Consider the following 22,271-nt stretch of genomic DNA (forward strand, 5'->3'; position numbering starts at 1 on the left):
TGGGGTCTCCACGTTATGTGATGAGGGCGGATCCCGCAGGAGCAGCAGCTGCTGGTCCGACCCAACAAAGTGGATGGGGCTATCTAGCCATGGGTAGGTTACGACTTTGACAGATTTTCGCGACAATGCTGACCATTGCTAACAGTTTGCGTGTACCTTTATGGTCTGATCTACTGCGCGACATGGCAAGGTATCACGTGGGTGTACTGCTCTGAGATTTTCCCGATCGGTATATTAAGATAACCTCTCGCTCATATCTGCCTGACTGACAAAGTTTGTTAGACATCAGAATGCTCTGCACTGCCATTACTACTGCCGTTCAATGGTTCTGGAGCTTCCTTATTTCGCGCACGACGCCATACATGATCACATCCCTGGGATATGGGACGTATATGTTTTTTGGCGCCCTCATGGTTATCATGGGCTTCTGGGCATTGTTCTTCATTCCTGAGACTAAAGGTTGGTCTATGGCGCTTGCAGATCCTTTTATCGCTTTGTGTCGCATAACATTCGTGTGACCGGATGTAACTATCCGGTTTCACATCTGGCCTGTCGCATAATCCTAACGACATGAGCTTAAATAGCTGTGCCCGAACACATGGCTGCTCGATTTCTTTTGTTCTTTCGATAATTCTCATCAATTGACTGGCGCCATCAATGATCCCTGTGGAGCCAATTGTCTGACAGACGGGGTACCAGAGGTCTCTTTGAAATCAATTACAGCCAAAACACCATAGAAATCATTTTGAAGAGACCTATGACTTCCCAATTAGTCCCTGGCCAGGCACATAACGCCGCCGACCCTAGTAGTTATATCGCAGAAGAAAACAGCCGCCGTGAACAACCTGACGATTTCACTTGCAGACCCGTGTTCAGCCCGACCACACGCCGCGGCGCCTACTTCCTTCCTATGGAGATGCCCTCACGAGACCTAGAGGTTAAGTCACTGCCCCAGACGCCTCTAGAGCTTTTCCAGCTTTTCGTAACTTATTCCCTAGTCAAAAGCTGGGTCCGTTACACCAATTCCTAGGTTCAAAGCTTGCTCCAAAGTCGTCACTTGGGCCCGGCAAGCCGGCTGCGAGGCTGGTACGAGACCTCCGTTGCAGAGGTATACGTATGGCTTGCCATCCTGATTTACCTAGGAATCCATAAGGAATCTACGCTCCACCGCCATTGGGAGACTTCTTCGCTGGGGCATCAGGGCGCCGACCACAGTATACGCAAATACCTTACGTACGACCGCTTCCAGCTTCTTCAGCGCCACATACGAGTCTTCAACCCGTTCAACATCGCCGATACACAGCTGCCGAAGGTATTCCAAGCCGTGGATGACTGGTCTGAGCGTATACAACGTGTGTCTCTCGAGCTATGGACCCCAGGCACGAATATCGCTGTGGATGAGTGTATGACCCGCTTCACAGGGAGGTCATACGAGACAACGAAGGTCCCTAATAAACCTACGCCCCTCGGCTTCAAGTCTTGGGTTGTGACCCAAAAAGGCTTCTTCTTACGGTGGGTTTGGCACCAGCCGAAGAAGAGACACGGACCAGTTGGTCTTCAGAAGAAGCCGCGCCGGCACCCAAGGAAGAAGAGCCAATTGCCTAGTCAGCTACGCAGTCAGAGACGAAGAGATCTATATACGCCTCTCAACCCGACTCAGAGCGTGGTCGTTGCCCTAGTCAATAAGCTGCCAAAAGCCAGATATCACGTCTTCATTGATAACCTCTTTTCATCTGCGAATCTCTTCACACATCTTCGCCGGCTAGGCCACGGGGCCACAGGCACAGCCCGCCGCAACTGTGGCATATTCAAGTCCTTCGTACAGCTCAAAGCTGATGACACTGCCGGCCGTAACCTTTTTCGGTTTGGCGAGCTTCGAATAGCCCCAACAGTTGATCACAAGGCAAGGCCTTAAGACTAATTTACGTGTGATTCCCTTACTAATTTGTCTCTTGGCTTGGCAAGTCAACCAAATCGCGTGGAAAGATAACGCCCTTGGGCTCTTCCTGACTTCTCTGTTCAAGGGAGACGAGCTTGTCAAGCGGAAGAGGTGTTGGAATAATTGGGAGCTTCCCCCTCACTTCAGGGTCACATCACAAAGTCCTGGATTGAAAGTTGAAAGTCCTAGATGGAATCGCATGGGATATAAACCCCTAGGGAGCTCTCACCATGACAATAACAATAACAACCTTGATTTTATCAATCACACCCAGCATCACTGCGCAATTCGACAACATCGCCTCCACCGCCTTGGCGATTCCCTTCAACAGCTCCTGTGGCTACTACGACTCAGACGGCGACATCTTCCCAGACTTTGACCGCTACTCGGACTGGGCGATCTGCAAGGGCAAGGTCAACAAGAACCGCGTCCCCAACCTTCAGGCTCCCAATGCTGACGGCGGCTGCGTCCGGTACTACCGGGGTATCGACATGGCAGGCGTCGTCACAGAGCAACACTTCTTCTTCAAGGACGGCTTCAAGACCGCCTGCGACTGCGCCGCCAAGTGTTTGGAGGAACCCACCAAGTGCACGAACTGGGTGTGGAAGCATACCTTCATGCCGGAGGATGGTGGCAAGCGGTCGTGCACTCTGTACAGCAGTCCCAACCTGCCGACTGACGTGACGCTTAAGTACGACTTGGCGAATAGCAAGGGCTTCAATCTGCTGCAGGCTGCGAATAATCCGCAGGCTGGAGCTCCCGCGCCGTTAACCTTCCTGGACGCTGCGGGAACGATCCCTGACAAGTTTGGCGTGTCTGGCTTTATGGTGCAGGATCAGAACGGCAGACAGTTCTGTTAGAAGGCTTGTTATCTATGGGATTGCGTCGGCCTACTGATAGTACTTGCGTCGACAATCCTCCTAGTAATTAAATTTGTATAGGAAAAACGCCACATAAACTGTCGAGGTGTCGACGATTAGAATAGAGGCTGTCGACGGTTAGCTAGAAAACCATGTTTGAGAGGTTGTACCGAGCCAAACCTGGGAGATGTATTATACTAGAGCGCGGTGAAATCAGAAACATATTTACATTCAACTTACAATGACAACCAAATATGTGCGCCAGCTGCCTTTATAGAGCTTTTGTCGTTTTCGGAGACCAACCCGCAGTTGGGGCTATAGCCGCTTAACTGGCTTGGCCAAAGAGGGGTGCGTATTATTTGATCAAAGACTACAAATCAGGCTCGTGCACGCAGCGACGTCCTAACAGTACTGCTCAGCGGGGGAGATGTTACCGTTTGTGGGACCTTGAGTCCATTCCACTGGGCAGAAGCATGCTCGATCCGGAAATTCGCGAGGTGATAGGGCCACTGTTCGTGCATTGTGAAGGGCGAACGCGTAGTAGTTCCTGAGTGGGACGTCGAAGATGTCGCTGTTAACGTTAGTCGTCCCGTCGAGCCTGTTAGCTAAACTAAAATACATAAACAAATAGATGAATAAATAAATAAATAGTCACTTAGCGTGGATTAATTACTTAGTTATGCCTGAAACACTGGACCAGGCTGGCGCATCATTCATTAATAGTGATCGAGTTAGTGCCGAATGATCAATAATGATCACTATCAATCATTTCATTGACGCCATGCCCGAAATAATGATCATTGCATTGGAGAGACAGCAATGAAATGACAATAATGAAATGAAAGACAGGGGTCCCCCTGCGTAACGTGCCCGAGTACTGGTACCTATGGGTGCTAGCAGAATTAGCCAAGGAGAAGGTTCCTATACTTACGAGTAACATCGCCTTTCATTCAGCCCCTTTTCTTCCGACAAACCTTCGCTCTTCACACTTCACTGGAGCTGTTCCCAAAGATGGCTGAACGACTGACGGCCATGGCCCCGATTCCGGAGGGGAGCATCACCAGTGGCCCTTTCGAAGATCCGTTTTCTGAGCCCAGAACACCTTCCAGTGCCTCATGACCAGCGCCGTCGAACCTTTCCATTCAATTGAGTCAACCACGACCGGCTGATGATTGGAACGTCTTCCCTTGGCACAGCTTCCCCAATCTAACAATATCTGAGAGGCGCGGGCGCCCCAAGTCTTGGATTTGGCACCATGGCTATGACCTTCAAGAGGTCAAAGACCAGAGTCGCTATAGATGGGTTTGCTACGAGTGTGTCCGGAAGAAGGATCCGAAGATAACTGCCCATCTTGCATCAGCGACTACCACCATCGAGGCTCACCTTGGCAACCAACATCACATATACGGCGGAAAGTCCCAACTAAGACAGGCGAAGAAAAGAACCATTGAGCAGATGTTTTCCCAAAAGACCAGCGAGACAGCAGTCGCAGACAATCATTTCATCAACCACCTGAAGAAACGGTTTACCAAGGATGCGTTTCAGCGAAAGCTTGTCAGGTGGATTGTGGAGACCAACCAACCGTTCAGGGTCGCTGAAAGCGAAAGTCTTCGCGATATTTTCAACTATCTCAATCCAATCATCAGCGCAACTGATGCCCACCTTTCCCACGATTCAATTCGGCGGCGAATAACAGACGAGTATTACTTCTTTCGAAGCCATATTATCAAGACCCTACAGCAAAGCCCCAGCCATGTCCATATCGCCTTTGATGGCTGGACTTCCCGGAACCGACATCCTTTGTTTGGCATCGTTGCCTTCTTCCTTGATCACGAGTTCCGGCCACAGAAGATCGTGCTTGGTCTACCCAATCTGACGGATCGCCACACCGGCGAAAATATTGCGGAAGGTGTCCAGAATATTCTTGAGGCTTTCGATCTAGGCCGGGACAAGATCGGCTATTTTACCCTTGACAACGCTTTCAGCAATGAGACCACGATGGAGCACTTAGCTCAAAGGTTCCAGTGGGACAGTTCTAGAGCCCGCAGGATCCGCTGCTTGGGCACGTTGTCCATTTGGTTGCTAGGGCGATGCTCTTCAGCAAAGATGATGCGAGCGGCGTACTTGAGGATGACATTGACGCTGAAGCGTATGATGTATGGCTGAAGCGGGGACCGATTGGGAAGTTGCATAATACGATGGTCTGGATCAACCGCTCCAATAGAGTCACAGAGATGCTTCGGGAAGCTCAGCGGCAGGACACGGAGAAAAGCTGGCCGGGTTCACTTGATGTCGTCGTCAACAACAATACTCGTTGGCTCTCCCAATTCTACATGATGAGCCGTGCGCTGAAGTTGCGCCCATACATGGACACCGTTATTGCGGACGTACGCCACGAGGCATCGAAGCCTAAGAGGAAGGGAGGTAGGCAACGGCCATTGCCACGGTGCCTCAACGATGAAAGCCTGCTCACGGAGGAAGATTGGAAGACCATCGGCTTCTACCATGACCTTCTCCGGCATTTCGAAACCTGCGTTAAGAAATTAGAGAGAGATGGAAAGCAGCGGATTCGCAAGGGAGGGAAAGAAGCTGCCTATAGGCTCGTGCAAGACATCTGTCCAGCATATGAGTGGCTGATGGGCCATTTGGAAGAAGCAAAGTCCCGCGCGGATCGGACGCCGGAGCCTGCTCAGTTTCGGACAAATATCAACTTCGCATGGGTCAAGTTGAACAAATGCTACAGCGCCATTGACCAGTCTCCTGTCTACTATGCCGCAACTGTCCTCCACCCAGCGATTCGGTGGGACTTCCTGTTGGAAGAACTGAGAGTTCCCCCTTAACTTCAGGATCAAGATTAAAGTTTGAAGTCCTACGATTAAGGTTCAAAGTCCTAGATGGAATCACTCAAGGATATAAGGCCCCAAAGGGCCTCTCATTGAGATCATGAAAACTTAACCAAGAATAATAACAATCACAACAACAAGAACTACCTTTTATCAAGTGCACTCAGCATCCCTGCGTGACACAACAACACTTCCTTCATAGGGCTTATCGAGAGAGGCCGGATTGGATCGGAAAAGCCCAGCAACTTACTGACGGTCTCTGGCAGGAGTACAAGCAATTGCCGGTCCAATTTGAACGAGGCAACTATGACCCGCTACGTCCAATCAAGAGGGCCAAGGAGGTAGAAGATCCGTTCTCTTCGTACCTGGACAGTTTCAAGTCAACGACCACAGCACGGTTCCATCACTCCATTGAACGCGTTGAGAGCCTCTTGTGTTGGGATTTGGATCGTAAATGTGGTGATTAAGAAGAAAATGCAATGCTCGCACCTTCTTGAGAATGCGTTTCTTCTTAGCGCTTGAGGGGCCAAAACGGCTTTGACTTGCACTGAGAAGGTGGCCTTTGGCTTTGGACCGCGCTTGGGCTTCAACGTCACCTGCATATTCCGGTCCTTTGGTTCTAACACCATCCTTGGACCTGGGGATATGTCAGACCGTTTCAAATGTCAAAAAAGAGGGTATTCTGACTCCCCAGTTGAGGGATTAATCTGATATCGGATTTGCAATGAGCCTCATCGGCTTTAGCCCTTAAGGGCATAGTGGGCCCCGGGGGGGGAGATGTAAATTTATGACAGTTAAGAGTCTTCAGTTTGCGAGAAGAGGAAGCTTACTACAGAGTTTGTCCTCCATTGTGGACCAATCCTTAGACTAAATCCTTTTCTATAGCATGATATGGTTAGAATATACAAGGCAAGTGCCACTATTATTGTGGCTACTACGATGGCAATAAAGAGTTGGGGGCTCGTGGAGGCTTGGATCTTGGGAGTGGACGACGTGAAATCGGAGGAATGGGGTTTCCTGACGAACCACGGTTCAAGGCAACAACATAATGTCTTGCAGGTTTGCATTCTTATAAAGTATTATGCCTTCAAGATAATCCAACAATTTCTGGCGAGACGAACAAAGAAATACTGTTGGCTCGTGAGGCAGGGATATGATCACGAAATGCCAATGACGCACTTGACTTTGAACCCCCCAGTGATCATTGAGAGCGCTGATGGCACTCTCGATTTCGCTTGCCGTCTTGTCAACCCCCATCCATTGGATCGGCGGGGCTTATGAAGCCTTTTTCGATCGCGCGTCGCCTATCATGACATTGAAGCCGGAGTATGCCTGGCTCGTTTCTTTGCGGATCGGCTCGCCTGTAAGAGGATTTGTCTTGCGGTCATGCGTGGAACGCCAAACCAAGCGCGGTAAAATATCGCTTCTAAAGGTCAGTGAGGACCGGAGATTGAAGTTGGAAATCGTACTATGGTAACTTGGCGCTTGAGTATGCCGGCTCGGATTGGGTTGAGGTGGAGAGTGAGGTATCCATTCGGAGATGATCTGGCGAGCTACTTCTGCGCCAGCAGGGCAATCTAGACATGGTACTTTATACGCGTCGTAAAGTCTGGGATGTGTCCTCCCTTGACTCCAGATTATTGAGAGTGCCGATGGCACTATCGGTCTGATTGGGCGGGCGATTGCCGTCCTGGCACCTAAGTCTCAGCTCCGATGGCCAAAGTGTTGGAGGGCCCCGATCTGGTTAGCATACTTCCCTCTTCTCCCAGCCTTGGTGGTTATGCGCGCGCCCCTCCAATCCAAACGCAGGGCCACAGCTGTGCCGCTCCCAAGTCGCATTGTCTCAGTTCCTCTCGACCTCGAGCTAAACCAATAAGCAGAAGGACCTGTCGCTCGGGTCTTTAGGAGACCCAGATTTCTCACGTAACACAGCACTTAATCCGGCTCCCACCTTATCTTCCTGTCACTGTGATCAACCAGGATGACCACTCCACGTTCCTACCCTAAGAGTGGACAAGGACCCCCAAGCCATACCACTCCCCACATGACCTCGATTATCCCGACGGTACAAGCGGGGTACGAAAGTATGTTCGATGAAACATTTACGGCCAAAACACCACACAAACTCTTTTAAAGACATCAATGAATTCCCCGCTTTTTTTTTTTTTTTTTTTTTTTTTTTTTATTTTTTTTTTTTTTTTTTTTTTTTTTTTTTTTTTTTTTTTTTTAGAAGAGATGTATATTATCGCCGCCAGCCCGGGGATACCGTTATGATAAGATGTGACTCGGGCCGGCAAACATGGGGCTTCCATCCGTCAAAGTTCACCATCCAGGACCCCCGACTCTCGGCGACGGAGGTGATCAGACCATGTTGTCAGATGGTCAGCAGGTGCACCTCAGGTAGCCACAAGCTTGGTGTAGTCACCTGAGTCCTGGCAAAATCAAGCAACCTTGGGAATGGGTCAGGGAGGGCGCATTTGCCGAGATCAGGGCGCTACAGCGTTGGTGCTAAGCCAACCACTTCGCTCCGAGCTATTTCCCAGTTCTCCCTCAAGCTGATGTCTAAGGCGATGAACACGTAAATGATCAGGCTGCGAAAGAATTTACGCAGTGATTCATGGCCTGGAGTTTTATGGCACCCCCCCAATAGCCTCGCGGCTGCTCAGTCAGTAAAGGGGTTGATAGATCTTGTTCTGAAAGATCTTCATGTATCGCTCAGTAAAATCGGTGATCCTGGTAAGTGCATTGCTAAACCAAAGCCAGTAGGGCTTCAAGTAACGCAAGGAGGTAACCATAGCATGCAGTTAGCTACTCAAGTCCATGCTCTTAGAGAGTTCTTCAATAGGGCATTGACTTGTCAATGTGAGCCTGAAAAATAGCACGACGACTCCCTCGTCATTCTGCGGCGCCCCGTTGGCGCAGTTCTTTTCCTCCTAATACACCCAAGTAGAGGCAGCGGTACGGACGTTGGCAGAACGTTCCGCAATGCCAGTGGCTTGGCGTACTCTAAAAGAGAGAGGCAAACACAGCTTAAAAGCGGGGTCTATCCGTAGTCATCTAAAGGGGGCTTCGGACTATTAAGCCACAGCCTATTTGGAGTCAAGTCATGGAAGCAAGCGGAAGTTCCCGAGTAACTGACCACAAATAACACGTCTTGTTCCCAGTGACCGGAGTGCTGGAAATGGGGTCTGCAAGAGGGGGCGATAATACTCTAGTGCCTAATCCGGTCTGGACCAAGCCTTATCATGCGAGTGGCGCCACACTATTGACTAAGCTACCGATTTAGGCCATGGTATCCGGCATGAGGAGAGCTTAGAAAATGCTGTAAATCCTGGTAGATCCATTACTCAATAGAACGTCTGTGGTTGAGAACAATGACCTGATTTGGGCCTGCGGCTTTTAGGAGGTTATTGAGACACTGTTTTCAACTACAAAGAGTATTCCCATGAGTGAAAGCTAGTGTATCCGCCGCGAGATTTTCCCCAAGGGCCCGTGCCTGAGCTGGAGTACTCCTATTCGAGCCAGTTGCCTCTCAGACTCACAGATAGCGTAGAGAACCCAGCTCCACACCGGACTAATAGTTACGTCGGGCTTACGAAATATTTGACATGGCGGAACTAGATGATGCAATGGCGGGTCGATGCCTGGTGACGGCTCTTCAGCGAACCTCTGCGGCAACCTACCGGTAGATGGAGCGGCCCGGCCCGTGCACACTAATCCAAGGATGCTACGGCGAAACCATTTTGCACGCATTTTGACATGCGGGCTCATATGAGTAAACCGACGACGGCGAGTCGAATGGTGGTCATCTCGGGAGAGCTGTTTTTGTGCGAGCTCCAGGGTAGGCGGGTGGACTTGGTGGTTTTCGGGACCACGACGGATTTTCCAGCTACCCTGGAGCTCGATCCGCTTTTTCTGCAGGTCGAGCCACCGACTTCCCTCCTGCACAACACTTCCTTGGCACCTAGTGTTAAGGAAGTCGCCCGCGGCACACCAATTCCCTTAACACCGTACCCGGACGCCCTCGTGACGGCTTCGTCGCCAGCCACGAGGAGCACTTTTGAGCTCGGCGAGCGCACGCCTCAGCACCTCAGCCAACTCGCACGACAAGCCGAACTATATGGCTCTGAAGCCAATCTGTACGAGGCACCAATCAACCCTCCCGGCGATGCGCAACGCACTCCACGCGCAAGACAACATCAGGAAGATGCGCCGCCCAACGGAAACGCGACAGACCGAACCACCGGCCAGGAGCAAGAGCAAGAACAACAACAGCCACGACAACCGAGTCCCCCCAGCAGCGATGTCTTCGGATACACCCAAGCTGCTGGCCCTGCCATCAACACTTTCGATGCTGGCGGCCCAATTGCCAGCGAAGCCAGTGACAGACTCCAAGCTAGAGTCCAGGTCTTCGCGACACTCTGCAAGGCAATTGACGAGGCCACCAAACAATTCACCACCGGACCGGCGTACCATGCCGACGAAGTGGAAGTCCCTAGTCGTTTCCGCCGTGAGCAGGATCCCCGCCGGGGGCCCAAAGTGGAGTATCGTATCGGCCGAGACCCGGTATCCTGGAAATGCCTTGTCGATGATGACTTCCAAAGCCGTATAGCTGGCCCCGTTGACGAGCTTGAGGCCTTGGTGCGTGTTTTGGTTGACGACGACGGGCATGCCCGGGACGAACATGAAGATGGCCGGCACGGGGATGGCGCTATCGTCGCCATGGTTGAGCATCATGAGAGCCTCCTCCTCTGTCGGCTGACCGTCCTTCCACTTGTGATCGGATATGAAGATGCGCAGTGTTGCTTGGTGCTGCCGCCGGAAGGCCAGAATGGCTTCCATGTTGAGGTTCCAGCGGTTCCTGTTGAGCGGCGTGACGACAGTAATGCCCGATTCCCATGGGACCCGCCTGCCTCTTTGGTAGCACCGGCCATTGAGGAGATCGACATCCGACTGGTCCTGGATTCCGAGCCGGATCCGCCTCAACAGAGCTCGCAGTTCAGGGTCGCCGGCGGCACGGACCTGTTCGTCCAACATGATGACGGTAGTAAATCTCCGCCACAGGGCGTGAGCTTTGTCGTGTTGGTGTCTCTGCTCTACCTGGAACGAATCCTGTTCGAACCACGAGATGGCCGTACTGGGGAGCAGAATTGACCTCTCCTGCACGGGGCGGAACTGGTGGAAGTCGCCGCAGAAGAGAACTATGGGGATACCTCCAAAGTCCTTTGGAGACCCCCGGAGCTTACACAGCTGCTCATTCACCATCCAGAGAGTACGTGCCCCGAGCATGCTGACCTCGTCGATAATCAGGAGGTCCCTTTCCCGCCAGTCCGTCCGCGAAGGGCCGTCCACATATCGATCAGCAGGCGTGTAGGATCCGATACCATCACTACTAGCGCCCCTGCCCCCGGCCATACGTGATGCATCTTTGGAGAAGTTGCAGGCCGAGTGGATTGTGATGCCGTTGATGCGCGCTGCTGCAGTTCCCGAGGTTGCCGTCACCAACAGACGATTCGAGATCCTCTTGCTTGCGAAAAGCTCCACGAGAGCCTCAATTATCCGTGATTTCCCGGTGCCGCCCTCGCCGCCGACGAACTGGCACAGCTGAGGGATAGGTTCACTATTCGCGTCCTCGCTCCGGTGTACCAGGTCGAGCTGGCGGCAGATCAATAGAAAGGCGATTGATTGCTTTCTGTTGAGCGTGAAATGCTCTGCTAGCTGTCTCCCCGCCGCCAGGAAGGACGTTGACGGTCTAAGGCGGATGCCTATCGCAGGGCCAGCACCATGGCCGCTCCCCTCAGGATCTGCAGCCGTCAACTGGATGTTATGGTCCCCAAACCCGCTCATCACACTGTTGACGGCTGCGCTGCGGCTGGTCGTGTTACTCTCGGGTAGACTCTGAATTCCCTGTGTCATCATGACCGCCTCCCTCGAAGTGCTCACCTGCTGTGACTTGATAGACCTCAACAGCCTCTGTGCTGGAACTTCGGCTCCAATGAACGGGCCTTCCGGCAGAGTCGCTGTCACCGTCCTCGTTTCTTGTTCGGACGTAATCCTGGCACGTAGCTCAGCGGTTGAGCCCAACGCGGTATGCTGAAATTGGCAGAGCTGCTGCGTCATCGCCGAGAGCTCCCTCGAACCAGCCGTAATCTGATTTGCTCCACCGGCGCTCCTCAGAACATCGACCAGTCGCGTGGTGTCTCCGATGTTGTCGCAGCGGTACGCGGTTGGCGCTTCATCTTCCCTGTCGCTCACGCCACCATTCCCCAGCGCCGTCTCCCCAGCCGCGAGCTCGTCATTTGCGGAGGACACAGCCCATTGTTTGGCATCGCGCTTTGCATCTTCTGCGGACCGTCTGAGCAGCTGGATATTGTCTACTATGAACAAGAGCCTCTGGCTTAGCTTCTCCTTCTGCCTCGTCCATATATCGTTAATATCGCCAGATGACTCGGATATGAAGCACTCCCATGGCACGAACAGGGCTAGGTGCTGCACGGCGGCCCTAGAGTAATGAAATCAGTTAAAGTTAAGAAACATAAAAGGGATGGGGTATATATATATCGAGGCTTGATGGTGTTTATGCTAATTATACGAACCTCCGGTGGCACGGCCCGTCGCCATTGTCCTGGGAAAAGTCCATGCTTAGATACCCATCCAGACAAACTACAGCATGCTTGCCTGGCCTGCGCAGACGCTGCACCTATCGATCCGAGAATGGCGCATCGTCTTGGAAAGGGATTTCACCCCATGCAACGGCCCCCGCGGCGTCGGATCTTCTCTCATTTCTCCTATTGCCCCTGCGCTTCAGCATCACGAGCGACATATAGTCGTAGAGGCACAGGCCGCGAAGCACTGCCCCACGGTGAGGGTATGAGTCGAAGTAGGAGATTCTCTGGCCTGCCTGCTCTACGAGCACAGCATCATTCATTAGATCGCCGTCCGCAGCCTCCCCGCCGCTCGTATGGCGAAGATAACACCATCGTCGAAAAGTGCGCCAGTAGAGCGCAGATACGTTGGTGAACGTGCACGCGGCATTATCCGAGAACTCTGTCTGATACCCCAGCAGATGCGCCACGACCTCAACCTGCGATAGTGGCCGCTCCGTAAAGACACGGTTGGCCACCTTCAACAGGAACTGTCTTGCTTTGTTCTGTCTGCCCTCGCTTCTGTCGGTTACATCCCCTCGGTCCGCTGTACGACCCTGCCTCTGCTGGCCGTCCAACGTATCCAGCATCTCTGATGCGGCGGCCAGGCGCTTCCACACTGGATCCTCGACTTTGGTTGCATAATTAGTCAGATAATATACCAGCGCCATGGTCTTACACTGCGTCGCGATGAACGAGATGTCGTGGTTGTGTCGGAGCCCGACGGCAATTGCCTTGTTCCACCTGTTTACCATGCTGTGTGACCGTCGGATCTGCAACACGCCGTCCGGGTTGAAGGCCGTCTTCTCGACCAGCTTCCACGGAGCCTTGAAGCGGCAGAGGTCCTGCTTGCCTCCTCGCCTTCCTAACGAGTACTTTACGCATGTCGGGCTGTGAGTGTGAATCTGCGTCGCGCCGGCGCAGAAGTTGGCTTCTTCATCAAAGGACGCAGCAAACTGCGGACTGTTTTGAAGAAGTGGCGAGATGTCCGACGTTATCGATCTCTCAGCGCGAACCGCGCAGAACGCCTCCTGGTCCAGATCCTGTATTGTTCATACCGCGATATAGTTAGACTAGGAACGAAATCGTCTCCGTTTCGTGATCTTGGCCGTTACTGTGATGATGGGCGAAGACGTACCTCAGAGAAGATGCTATCGACGTACTCGATGATACTGCTGCGATAGGACGCTCCCTCCTCACCACATACGTCCGTCAACACTGAATTTAGTCTCATATTTCCTTGAAGCCACAATAACCCGTGGACATGGAGTGCACCCCGTTCATTAGTCTCCACGGCCCCAAAATACTGGCTGATACGTCCAAAGACTGACTCCTCGCCCACCTTGACATAGTGCTCGAAGAATAATGAGATCTCCCTGTGGAAGAAGATGGCCGAGCTTACCGGATCGGAGATCGCCAGTCGCGCACGCTTGTAGGCCATATCTAGACTCCTTAGGAATGATTCAGCTTCTTCGGGATCACGGCTGCGGTACGCCGCCAGCCTCAGCTTGACCGGATTGGTAATGTCGTTTGGATTGAGCGTAAACCAGATGGCGGGGATGCCGTACCGGATGATAAGCGACTTGATCTTGCGTCGCAGGCTCAGACGATGCTCCCTCGACATCGGTTGTCTAAATCCGTACAAAGAAAGGCTTTTGAGCAGCTCCTTGATGCCCTCGTCGGCGGTCTGGCCGGAGAGCTCAAGCTCTTGCTGAGCCAGCCCCAGCCTCTCTCTGCTCAGGGAGTGCACGATGCGCTCTATAGAAGGAAAGTCCTTCCTTAACACACTTAACATGCTTACTCGACGGTTCCTTGACCTGACGCCCAAGTTGAAGATGAGAAAAGCGAAGATGTGATGGGTCGCGAAGCGCCCGCCGTGCCGCCTTAGTACCGCCTTAGCCCATGTCGCGAGACTCATGTTCCGTGACGCCAGGAGGCTCCTCGCCGACGCCTCTACGCCTCCGTCAATGCCCACATCTGCCTCGCCGCCAGCGATGACGATATTCTCTTCCACTAGCCGAGGGCCGCCGGTACCAAATGGAAACAGGGTTGGAAACGTCTTGGCGAAGAACGAGGGATCATGAGAGTCGGCAAAGTCATCGCCATGAGATACTGAAATGTATGGCTCTAGGCCGAGCCCTTGCCGCACAGATGCCGACCCTGCCCATCCTCCTGATCTGCCACCTTCCCCAGCAGCCCGATCTGCTTCTTGTTCGACATCCTCGCCTACGGCTTCCCAGGCGAACTGTAGCCTGTCTGCGTCCGCAACATCCGGCTGGGTGTCGAGTGCAAACATGCCAGATGAACTGACTTCGTGGATGACGGCCTCAGGATTATTGATGCCAGCGCCCGGACGGTCTTCTCCCACTCTCTCGTGGCCTCTGTTGCTAAACAGTGCTTCATTGACTCGGCTCGCTTCTTCGGGGCGGTCAGCCCCTCCTCCTCCTCCTCCTCCTCCTCCTTCTCCTTGTTGCTCACGCCTAAGCATGGCCATGATGTCGTCGATGTCCACAGCGTCATCCTCATCTATCCCGCGCTCTGTAGACGGCACTATCTGGGCTGTACGCACCTTTTCCCAGGCAGATGGTTCGTTACGCTCCATGCGCTCAAGGATCTGTGACGGCACATCATGAGGCGGAGTTCCCCAGCTGTCCATCTCGGCCTCGTCGATTTCAATGTCCCTATAGTGAGGGTTATTTATCCGCAGCCAGGCCAGAGCCCTCTCGACGACACGACGCCGTACGGACAGAAGCCTCGATAGATCGCTAGGTCCCGGTTTCTGCGCACCGTGCCACGATACGTGTATCTCGTCCATGACCTGGATGAGGGGGTGAGGAAGGACCCTAGTGACCAGCTCCTGAACATTATTAGGGAATACCGTGATGTGTCCCTTGATATGTTTTGGATACGTCACGCCCTGTCGCTGCCCATCCATGACGCTATACTTCGTGATAAATCCATAGCATGAATTCAGGTTGATGAGCTTCTCTTCAACCGGGGTGAGTCCTTTTAGTTCCTCTGGGAACATATGCTCACATCCTAGGCCAGCGTGCACCCGGGCAGCAGCCGACAGACAATCTCTCATCAGGCAGCTCACGCATTCCGGGCAGGCCAGAATACGACCTCCGATGGGGAAGCATTTGCGGCAGGTAAGAGGTGAGCCGTCGCGCTTTTCCACAGAACTAGACTCCCACTGGTCCCAGCTTACATCTTCCAGCTCGCTTTTCCCGCACTTCCGGTAGCACACCGCGCATGTCCATATGGGCAAAGTTTCGGTGTCGTGAAAAGCACTATAGAATGCCTGCACGGTCGACAGCTTCCTCTCCTGCGGGACGGGCGTACACCATTCTTTGTCCAGGGACAGCCGCTCTTTCTCGGCGAATTCTTCATCCAGGCAGCGCAAAACGCTAGCAACGTCCTCTTCCCACTCTTGCTCTGTTCTTTCCTTACGGGCGCCTGAGCGAGCCCGTTTTGCTGGCGGTCCCTCTCTGCCGGCTGTATTCGTCTTCCTCTTTCGCCGGGGCGCACTCAAGGTCGATGAAATATCTGGTCCTAGGCCTGGCTCTGTCACTGCCACCGCCACTGCCGGTGCCTCCTGTGCAGCCGGGATGATTTGCCTCAATGTTTGCTGTTCTTGTGCCTCTCGAGCCCGCGTAGGCGGTCGTACGCGTTTGCCTCGTTTGGACCCGAACGGTGCTGCGGATGCTCCCTTCCCAGGTTGGAGTCCTCGCGGCCAGATCCTGAGCGCAGCGGTTGCTCCACGGATGCTTGCTCTTGCCCGCGCGTGGCCTCCCTAGGTCGTATGGCCCGCGGGGCGACGGCACCGGGGATGGCGGCCTGGGTACGAGTGACTGGCCTCCCACGGCGCCGCTTCTGGTGCTTTTCCTCTTCCCTGACTTCGCGCGTCTCAGAGGAGGCTTCACTCTCCAGGCTTTGTTGGGTTGGCCGCGGGCTTGGGTAAGCTTGCTCGCCTGTCTCGGGGAACCCTGTAGACTCCCTCGGCTGGAGGTCCCGCAGCGGAGCGCGCCCTTCGTTAGCTCTAACCGCCGAACGACCTCGCCTGTTCCTGGTGTGGCGGACCAGACCGGGGATTGCCGGCTGTGTGTGTCTGCGTGAAGGCTCCTCTTGGTCATTGATCAGTCCTGCTATTCCTCCTTCACCGTTTTTGCCTATGCCTTGCGGCTCCCTTGGTAGGACTGGTCGATGAGGAGGAGCCTGATAAGCCGCGGCCGGGCGAGGCCAAGGCAAGACCCCATGTGCAGGTCCCCGTCGTCTCTCATCCTTCTCAACTATATCGTTTGGTTGAAGGCGATTCTCCTGATCTACGTTGTGGGTCGAGTCGTCGACGTCGGATCCATGGGTCCATGTAGGTGAGAAGGACCTGCCTCCTGTGTCCGTGTTGTGTTCCGTCATACCTTGCTCTTCTCCTCTTATTCCACTCCTTGCGGCGCGTTTGGGCGGTGTCTAATGTCTTTATGATTGCTGGGTCCCGAAAACGCCTTGTTTATGTTCCAGTGTCTTGCGGGAAAGCTATGTAGAATTTGCTATAAACTCCTCCGCTAGCCTTCAACTCTCGACTTCTAACCCAGGTCCCAGGACGCTGTCGCATACCTATATGGAGACCTGTGTGTTTACCCTTTGGACCCCGCTCCCTCCCTTATGCTTGTTCCTTCTTAGTCTGGAATCTTGACCCCGTACTGTTCTTGCGTGAACTTATTACCGTATTCGCTATCGTTAAGCTTTTCTGGATAGCTCCTGAGATACTTCGCGCTGCCGTCGACCCTGCACCACGCGTCTGAGCTGTGATTCCACGCCCAATAGCGACTATCCGTCGGAGACAAAAGCTCACCGCCTGGCTCGCCTATGTAATGCCATATCCAAACAGACTAAAAGGTCATACATTTGATCAAACCGGAAGGAAGGTCTTCCAGCTGTTCAGATAGGCTGCTCAGACCGGCAATCTGGAAGTCCGGACTTCCAGTCAGAGATTGGTGTCATATACGTCCCCAAATAAGCAAGTTCAACACAACCGCCCTAGAGGCCCAATTCATCTCATGTATAAGAAACCGACCCTTCTTTACTCACTAGATAGAAAAACCAAGAGCTTTTATCCCAATGATCCAGATCCCTCAGAAATTGTAACAGGTGAACTTTCTTTTGTCCTCGCTGTGTAGATTTTGGTTTCCTCTAGTTGTCTTGCTGGATGAATTTTTCGCTTCATTTTACCCCTCTCCTCGATGACCGACCGCAACTCGACTTTGCTTCAAATCCTGCCCGCCGTGCCGACATCGTTAATTATCCCCGTCTTCTCTTATCTTCTTTTCACCTGAACTTTGACCTATACCGACTCTCTTCTTCTCCTTGCACTTATTGACATTTTAACCCACGTCTCTCGATGCCTGGCAAGGTAGACCCGTGAACAACCAGCCAGTATCTACGAGAATGTCTGCGTCTATTACCTCGACCGATGGACCGCCGCATGCTCGCAAGCCGCTGGCAAGTCAGAGGAGCGCCGGCGGCGATATGTCCATCACGTTCTTCGTTCAACCCGGCTGTCCTTCGAGATTTGCCTCGTCAGACCAGCATCGCGTCAGGGGCCTGAATGCAGAGACCATCGCGAGGGTCATCCTCCCGGCCCCTCCATGGCTCACGGCTCCGGATTACTCACCGTTGCGTACCGATCCTGCCGATCCGTCTCCCTCCATCTTCTTCAGCCTCAACTTGTCCATATACAATCAACAGATTGTTCCTGAAGACTGGTTCGACCAGTGGTTTTTCATGGCAGGTCGTGTCCACCCATTTGCGCTGACCTGGGAGGTCGAGCGTCAAGATGGTCTGGAGGAGTCTGTGGATAGCGGTCTCCTTGCATACACCATCCCAGCTCTTATCGTGCGGGACCAAGGCTATCAACCGTATGTTGTATTCGTCTCGTCCGCTTTCCGTCGCTCTTCCGATTTTCTCTGACCTCTCTGCCCGTAGGATATTGCCTCGGAGTCTATCTGCGGCCGATCAGTTTCCTCTTTCATCCCCAATTGTCAGTTTTACCGGCCCTGTCGTCGGTCCGGGCCACGCCCTCCTCCGAAAGGAATCTGTGCCCACGCTGGACAATGTCCAGCTCAAGTGTTGCGGCTTCGTCCAGCTGACCACATTCCTTGCCCCCGGTAATCCTGATAAGACCCCGTTTAGAGGCTTCCATCCCTTCCAAGTCTTTGTCATCTTCCCGATCCGCGCGAATCCGTGGGCCTCGCTTTGCAAGAAGATGGCCGAGAGGCGAGACACTCAGTTCCAGAGCAATGTTTTGCTGACCTGTACCGGCAAGGTGGCCGGCCTGCTTGGCCATCATCTCATGGTGCAGCCGCCGACCCTCGAGCAGGACTACGTCTTCATCGTCGTTCCGGACTCCTGGACCTTTCTCGACAAGGGAGTTTCCGGGCCTGGCTCACCAACGCCGCCGCCGGGTGCTGCGACATCAGCGGTCCGTTCATCATCTTCTAACCATACGCCGTTCGAGGAGATCAAGGCCAAATTCACAGCGCGCAGACCTGCTGCCCCGCCGACTCCTCTTCCCGCTTCAACGCCGACTCCAGCTTCGACCCCGGGCGAATCGATACCATCCGTCCTCTCTACACCATCTACACAGTACCACTACCTCTCCACCTCGCCGACGCCGAAGCGACCAGCTTCACGCGTCGATTACACACCGCCGGCAAAGAGACCGCGCCAGCCGCCGACGTCCCCGATCACTATCCCTTCCTCGGGAACACATCTTTTGGCCGGCAGCTCGAGCTCACAGGAAACTGTTGACGAGCCCGAACCAAGCTGTGCCGGGAATCAGAGCCCCACTGCGTCCTTCATGAGGCCCCTGATGCCAGCAACTCATCTACCTGCACCTACACCCGTCCTTGACACGATCACGGCTGCTGTGTCGGAATCCTCCAACCGCCCGAGCCGGAACCGCCATCCTCCGAAGAACAAATATTTGGAAGAAGTATCCAAAGTTTGATAGAAAGGCTATTTGGGAAATCTATTGTCATCACAAAGAGTGCAAATGAGTAGGAAATCGTCTCCCTTTTATATATTCCACATTCAAGTCGTACAATTAAGCTCTGGTGCCTACGTCGATCCCCGCTTTTACCCGTCCTTGGCGACCGCACACGTCTTCTTGTGGGGGGCCAGTTATAGTGGTTAAGGCCCTATAAAAATTCTCCCTTTGAAAACGAGTCTCCCCTTTGATCTGACTGCCCACCTGGTTTGAACCAACGGGAGCCCAGTGCACTGCCATTTTAGCCTCTCCTATGATCCTCCCCTCTCCGCTGGGGAAGGCGTCATTGCACCTTAGCGAGCGGGATTAACCAGGCAGATTCTACAACATCAAGCTTCGTTCCTCAAGGCTCCTTTGCGCAAACCGCGACCGGTTTGCCTCTCCTGTTCCAAGCCACGGAACCCCTGTAGAAATTCCAGTTCTATGATTGGTTCAAAATCAGGAACGGGCCCCGTTCCTGACTAGAATGCTTGAGTAGGTCCAGCGGCAAGCGGTATTGCGTAAATGCATAGAACCCGCGCACCTATTTGTATGGACGATTCTGGCAGAATCGCCTGCGAATAGTTCCTAGGCTTCGCACAATTGAAGGGATACTGTAGGGTACTCTACCGCGAAGATGGCCTGAGTGATTGGCGACTCTGTTCTCTTGGCGATAATGCTGCCTCGGTTAAGGCTAGCTGTTTTATACCCCGGATGTTTCGCAGGGTTCTTAAGGGATGGTGCGACGAGGCCTGCCCCTTTGTTACCCTTAGGAAGCCGTTAGGGCGTCTGAGCGCCATCGTCTTGGCACTTGGCTAGCTCAAGGGATATGTTCTAGAATTAATCCAGGTAGCGAGGGCTCGTGCTAGTGAAGCTAAAAAAAAAAAAAAAAAAAGCTCAGGCGCTCGGACTCTCAAGGACCCGTTTGAATGAGGGGACTCATGATACATTATCTCAAACGCCGGGGGACTACGAAACAGAATGGCGTGGCGGCTGTCCCGCGCCTCGACAAAATTGGTAGCTCTTAGTATCTAATTTATGGGGCTACAGACGGTTGTAGGTATTTTTAGACATTATATCTGTTTCAAGCCTTGAAATAGCTCAAACATCACCGATAAGGCTGGGGACTCCTACTAACCACTGTGACTTAGGCTGGTTACTATTGGCCAACCGGGAATCTCGAAGGGTGTCATATCCTCAAGCCTGTTAACTTGTTTAGATGTTGTGTTGAGTATAAAAGCACGTAGTTTCTCTCGAGTTGGTACTCCAAATATCAGATCCAACTCATATCAATCAACAGTCCCAGTCTTATTACTACTACTTTAGCACATTCTTCTCCCTATGCATCCCAGTATTTTTCTCGCTGGCCTGGCTGCGGTCATCCCTGCTACCCTAGCAGAGGAGCTCCGTGCAGACGATGTACCATCGGCATGCAGGACAATCTGCCAGCCCATTGTCGATCTCACCAATACATGCGATGTCGACCCCAACGAAGCGGACAAAGATAATGATAAAAAAAGGAAATTGCGGCTACGCCAAAGCGACGAGGCTGATGAGGCTATCGAGGCGAACTGTATTTGCACGAATAAGAGCTTCGACGTTGCTGCCGTGATGGCGCTCTGCGCGAGCTGCATGGCTCAGAACAGCCAGGACACGGAAGGTATAAACTCCTAAGATGGCATGTTAGTGGATGGCTAGATGTAGATGGCTGACACTCAGAGGAATAGATGTCGATAAGATTATGTCGCAATGCTCCTTCACGTCTACTTCATACGTGCGCTCAGCTACGGCAATAATCTCAGGCATCCAGGTTCAGGCAACGAAGCCAGCTACGACTGGGACTTCTGGATCTACTTCCACCGCTGGTGTGTCGTCGTCCACCGACTCGGCTGGCAGCGGTGCCGGGAAGATGGCGGTTTCCATTATAGCTGCTGCAGGGGCCGGATTGTTGTTGCTGTTGCAATTGTAAAGAAGCACCAGCGGAGTGTTGGAAATAGTGTCTCGGCGATGAATAGAATTGAGTCTGTTAGCTAGTCAAATGTTTCCTACCCCCAGCGGTAACGGTATTATAGCAAAGGCCTTGCTGATCTCAATAACTACCCCGGCCACTGACTAGCTGAACAAATAGCGTCGTCTGTATTCGCCCCTTGGGTCTTAGATATCACACTGAATTAGTTCCTTGACCTGCATGCGAACCGAGTTGGCGACCGTAGTAACAGTTTTATTGCCGTCGTTGTGGTTATGTGCTTGGATGGCCTAACTCTAGTGCCCTTTTCTCTCGAAGCCGCATAGGCATAAATGCAATTACTAGTAAGTTTGGTCACGGTTCTTCATGAAATAGCTAGGATCCAATGATTGAGCTTTCAATGTGCGGGAACCATTCAGAGCAGGTGCATCATATGTATGCCTTTGTCAGTGTCTCAAGAGTGCAGAATAGTGAGAGGTAAGGCTTCGATCCGAACTACTCTTCATTATCCCACTAATTAATACATCGCAGTTCGTTATTGTTATTACCTCTCTTTGCGCAGGGCCGCTCCTCGTTAGCAGCAGAAAATATCAGCTTCATTCTTAGAATTTAGAGGGTCTATCTGCATTCCGTTGCATCTATCTATGTAGACATGCGGGGTAACTGTTGCTAGATAAGCGTATATGTCTGGGCTAGCTGCATTTTTGCGAGTCAGCCCTTCTTTTGCTAGTCAATCCACCCCCTACCTCTGGTACGAAGGTCAGGAGATGGTCGATTTTGAGACCCCCAAGTAGAGCCTTTAGATTGCTGGACCATAAAAGTATTGCAGAGTTGGGAGGGATGGAAGACGGAATGGGCGTTTCAAAACCGTTTAACCAAACAATTTTGAAACCCAATACAAAAAGCTAAGGAGGTTCTAGTGTTTTTAGCGCAGGCATTAGGAGGATGGTGATGGCGAGACCGAGGGGACGCGTCTTAGGTCGCGTAGCACACGAAGC

At 52.8% G+C, this 22,271-nt stretch overlaps 2 protein-coding genes and 1 pseudogene across 3 annotated transcripts, besides 1 other annotated feature; all 3 read left to right on the plus strand.

The window, feature by feature from the left end:
• The first annotated feature begins 89 nt into the window (after window positions 1-89).
• Window positions 90-458, plus strand: NCS54_01475500 (annotated as a pseudogene). The gene is made up of 3 exons: window positions 90-93; window positions 146-229; window positions 283-458.
• Window positions 90-458: a sequence feature.
• A 1,711-nt stretch (window positions 459-2,169) lies between these two features.
• Window positions 2,170-2,799, plus strand: NCS54_01475600 (Hypothetical protein; the record flags this gene model as incomplete). Its single annotated transcript, XM_053159885.1, has 1 exon — window positions 2,170-2,799. The coding sequence occupies one exon, from the start codon at window positions 2,170-2,172 to the stop codon at window positions 2,797-2,799; it is 630 nt and encodes a 209-aa protein (XP_053015860.1).
• Window positions 2,800-17,728: 14,929 nt separating this feature from the next.
• Window positions 17,729-19,289, plus strand: NCS54_01475700 (Hypothetical protein; the record flags this gene model as incomplete). The annotated part of the gene is made up of 2 exons (XM_053159886.1): window positions 17,729-18,198; window positions 18,266-19,289. 2 exons carry the CDS (start codon window positions 17,729-17,731, stop codon window positions 19,287-19,289), a joined length of 1,494 nt encoding a protein of 497 aa, XP_053015861.1.
• Between the last annotated feature and the right edge of the window lie 2,982 nt (window positions 19,290-22,271).

This window comes from Fusarium falciforme, chromosome 13 (assembly GCF_026873545.1).
Source record: "Fusarium falciforme chromosome 13, complete sequence".
Taxonomy (NCBI): Eukaryota; Fungi; Ascomycota; class Sordariomycetes; order Hypocreales; family Nectriaceae; genus Fusarium; species Fusarium falciforme.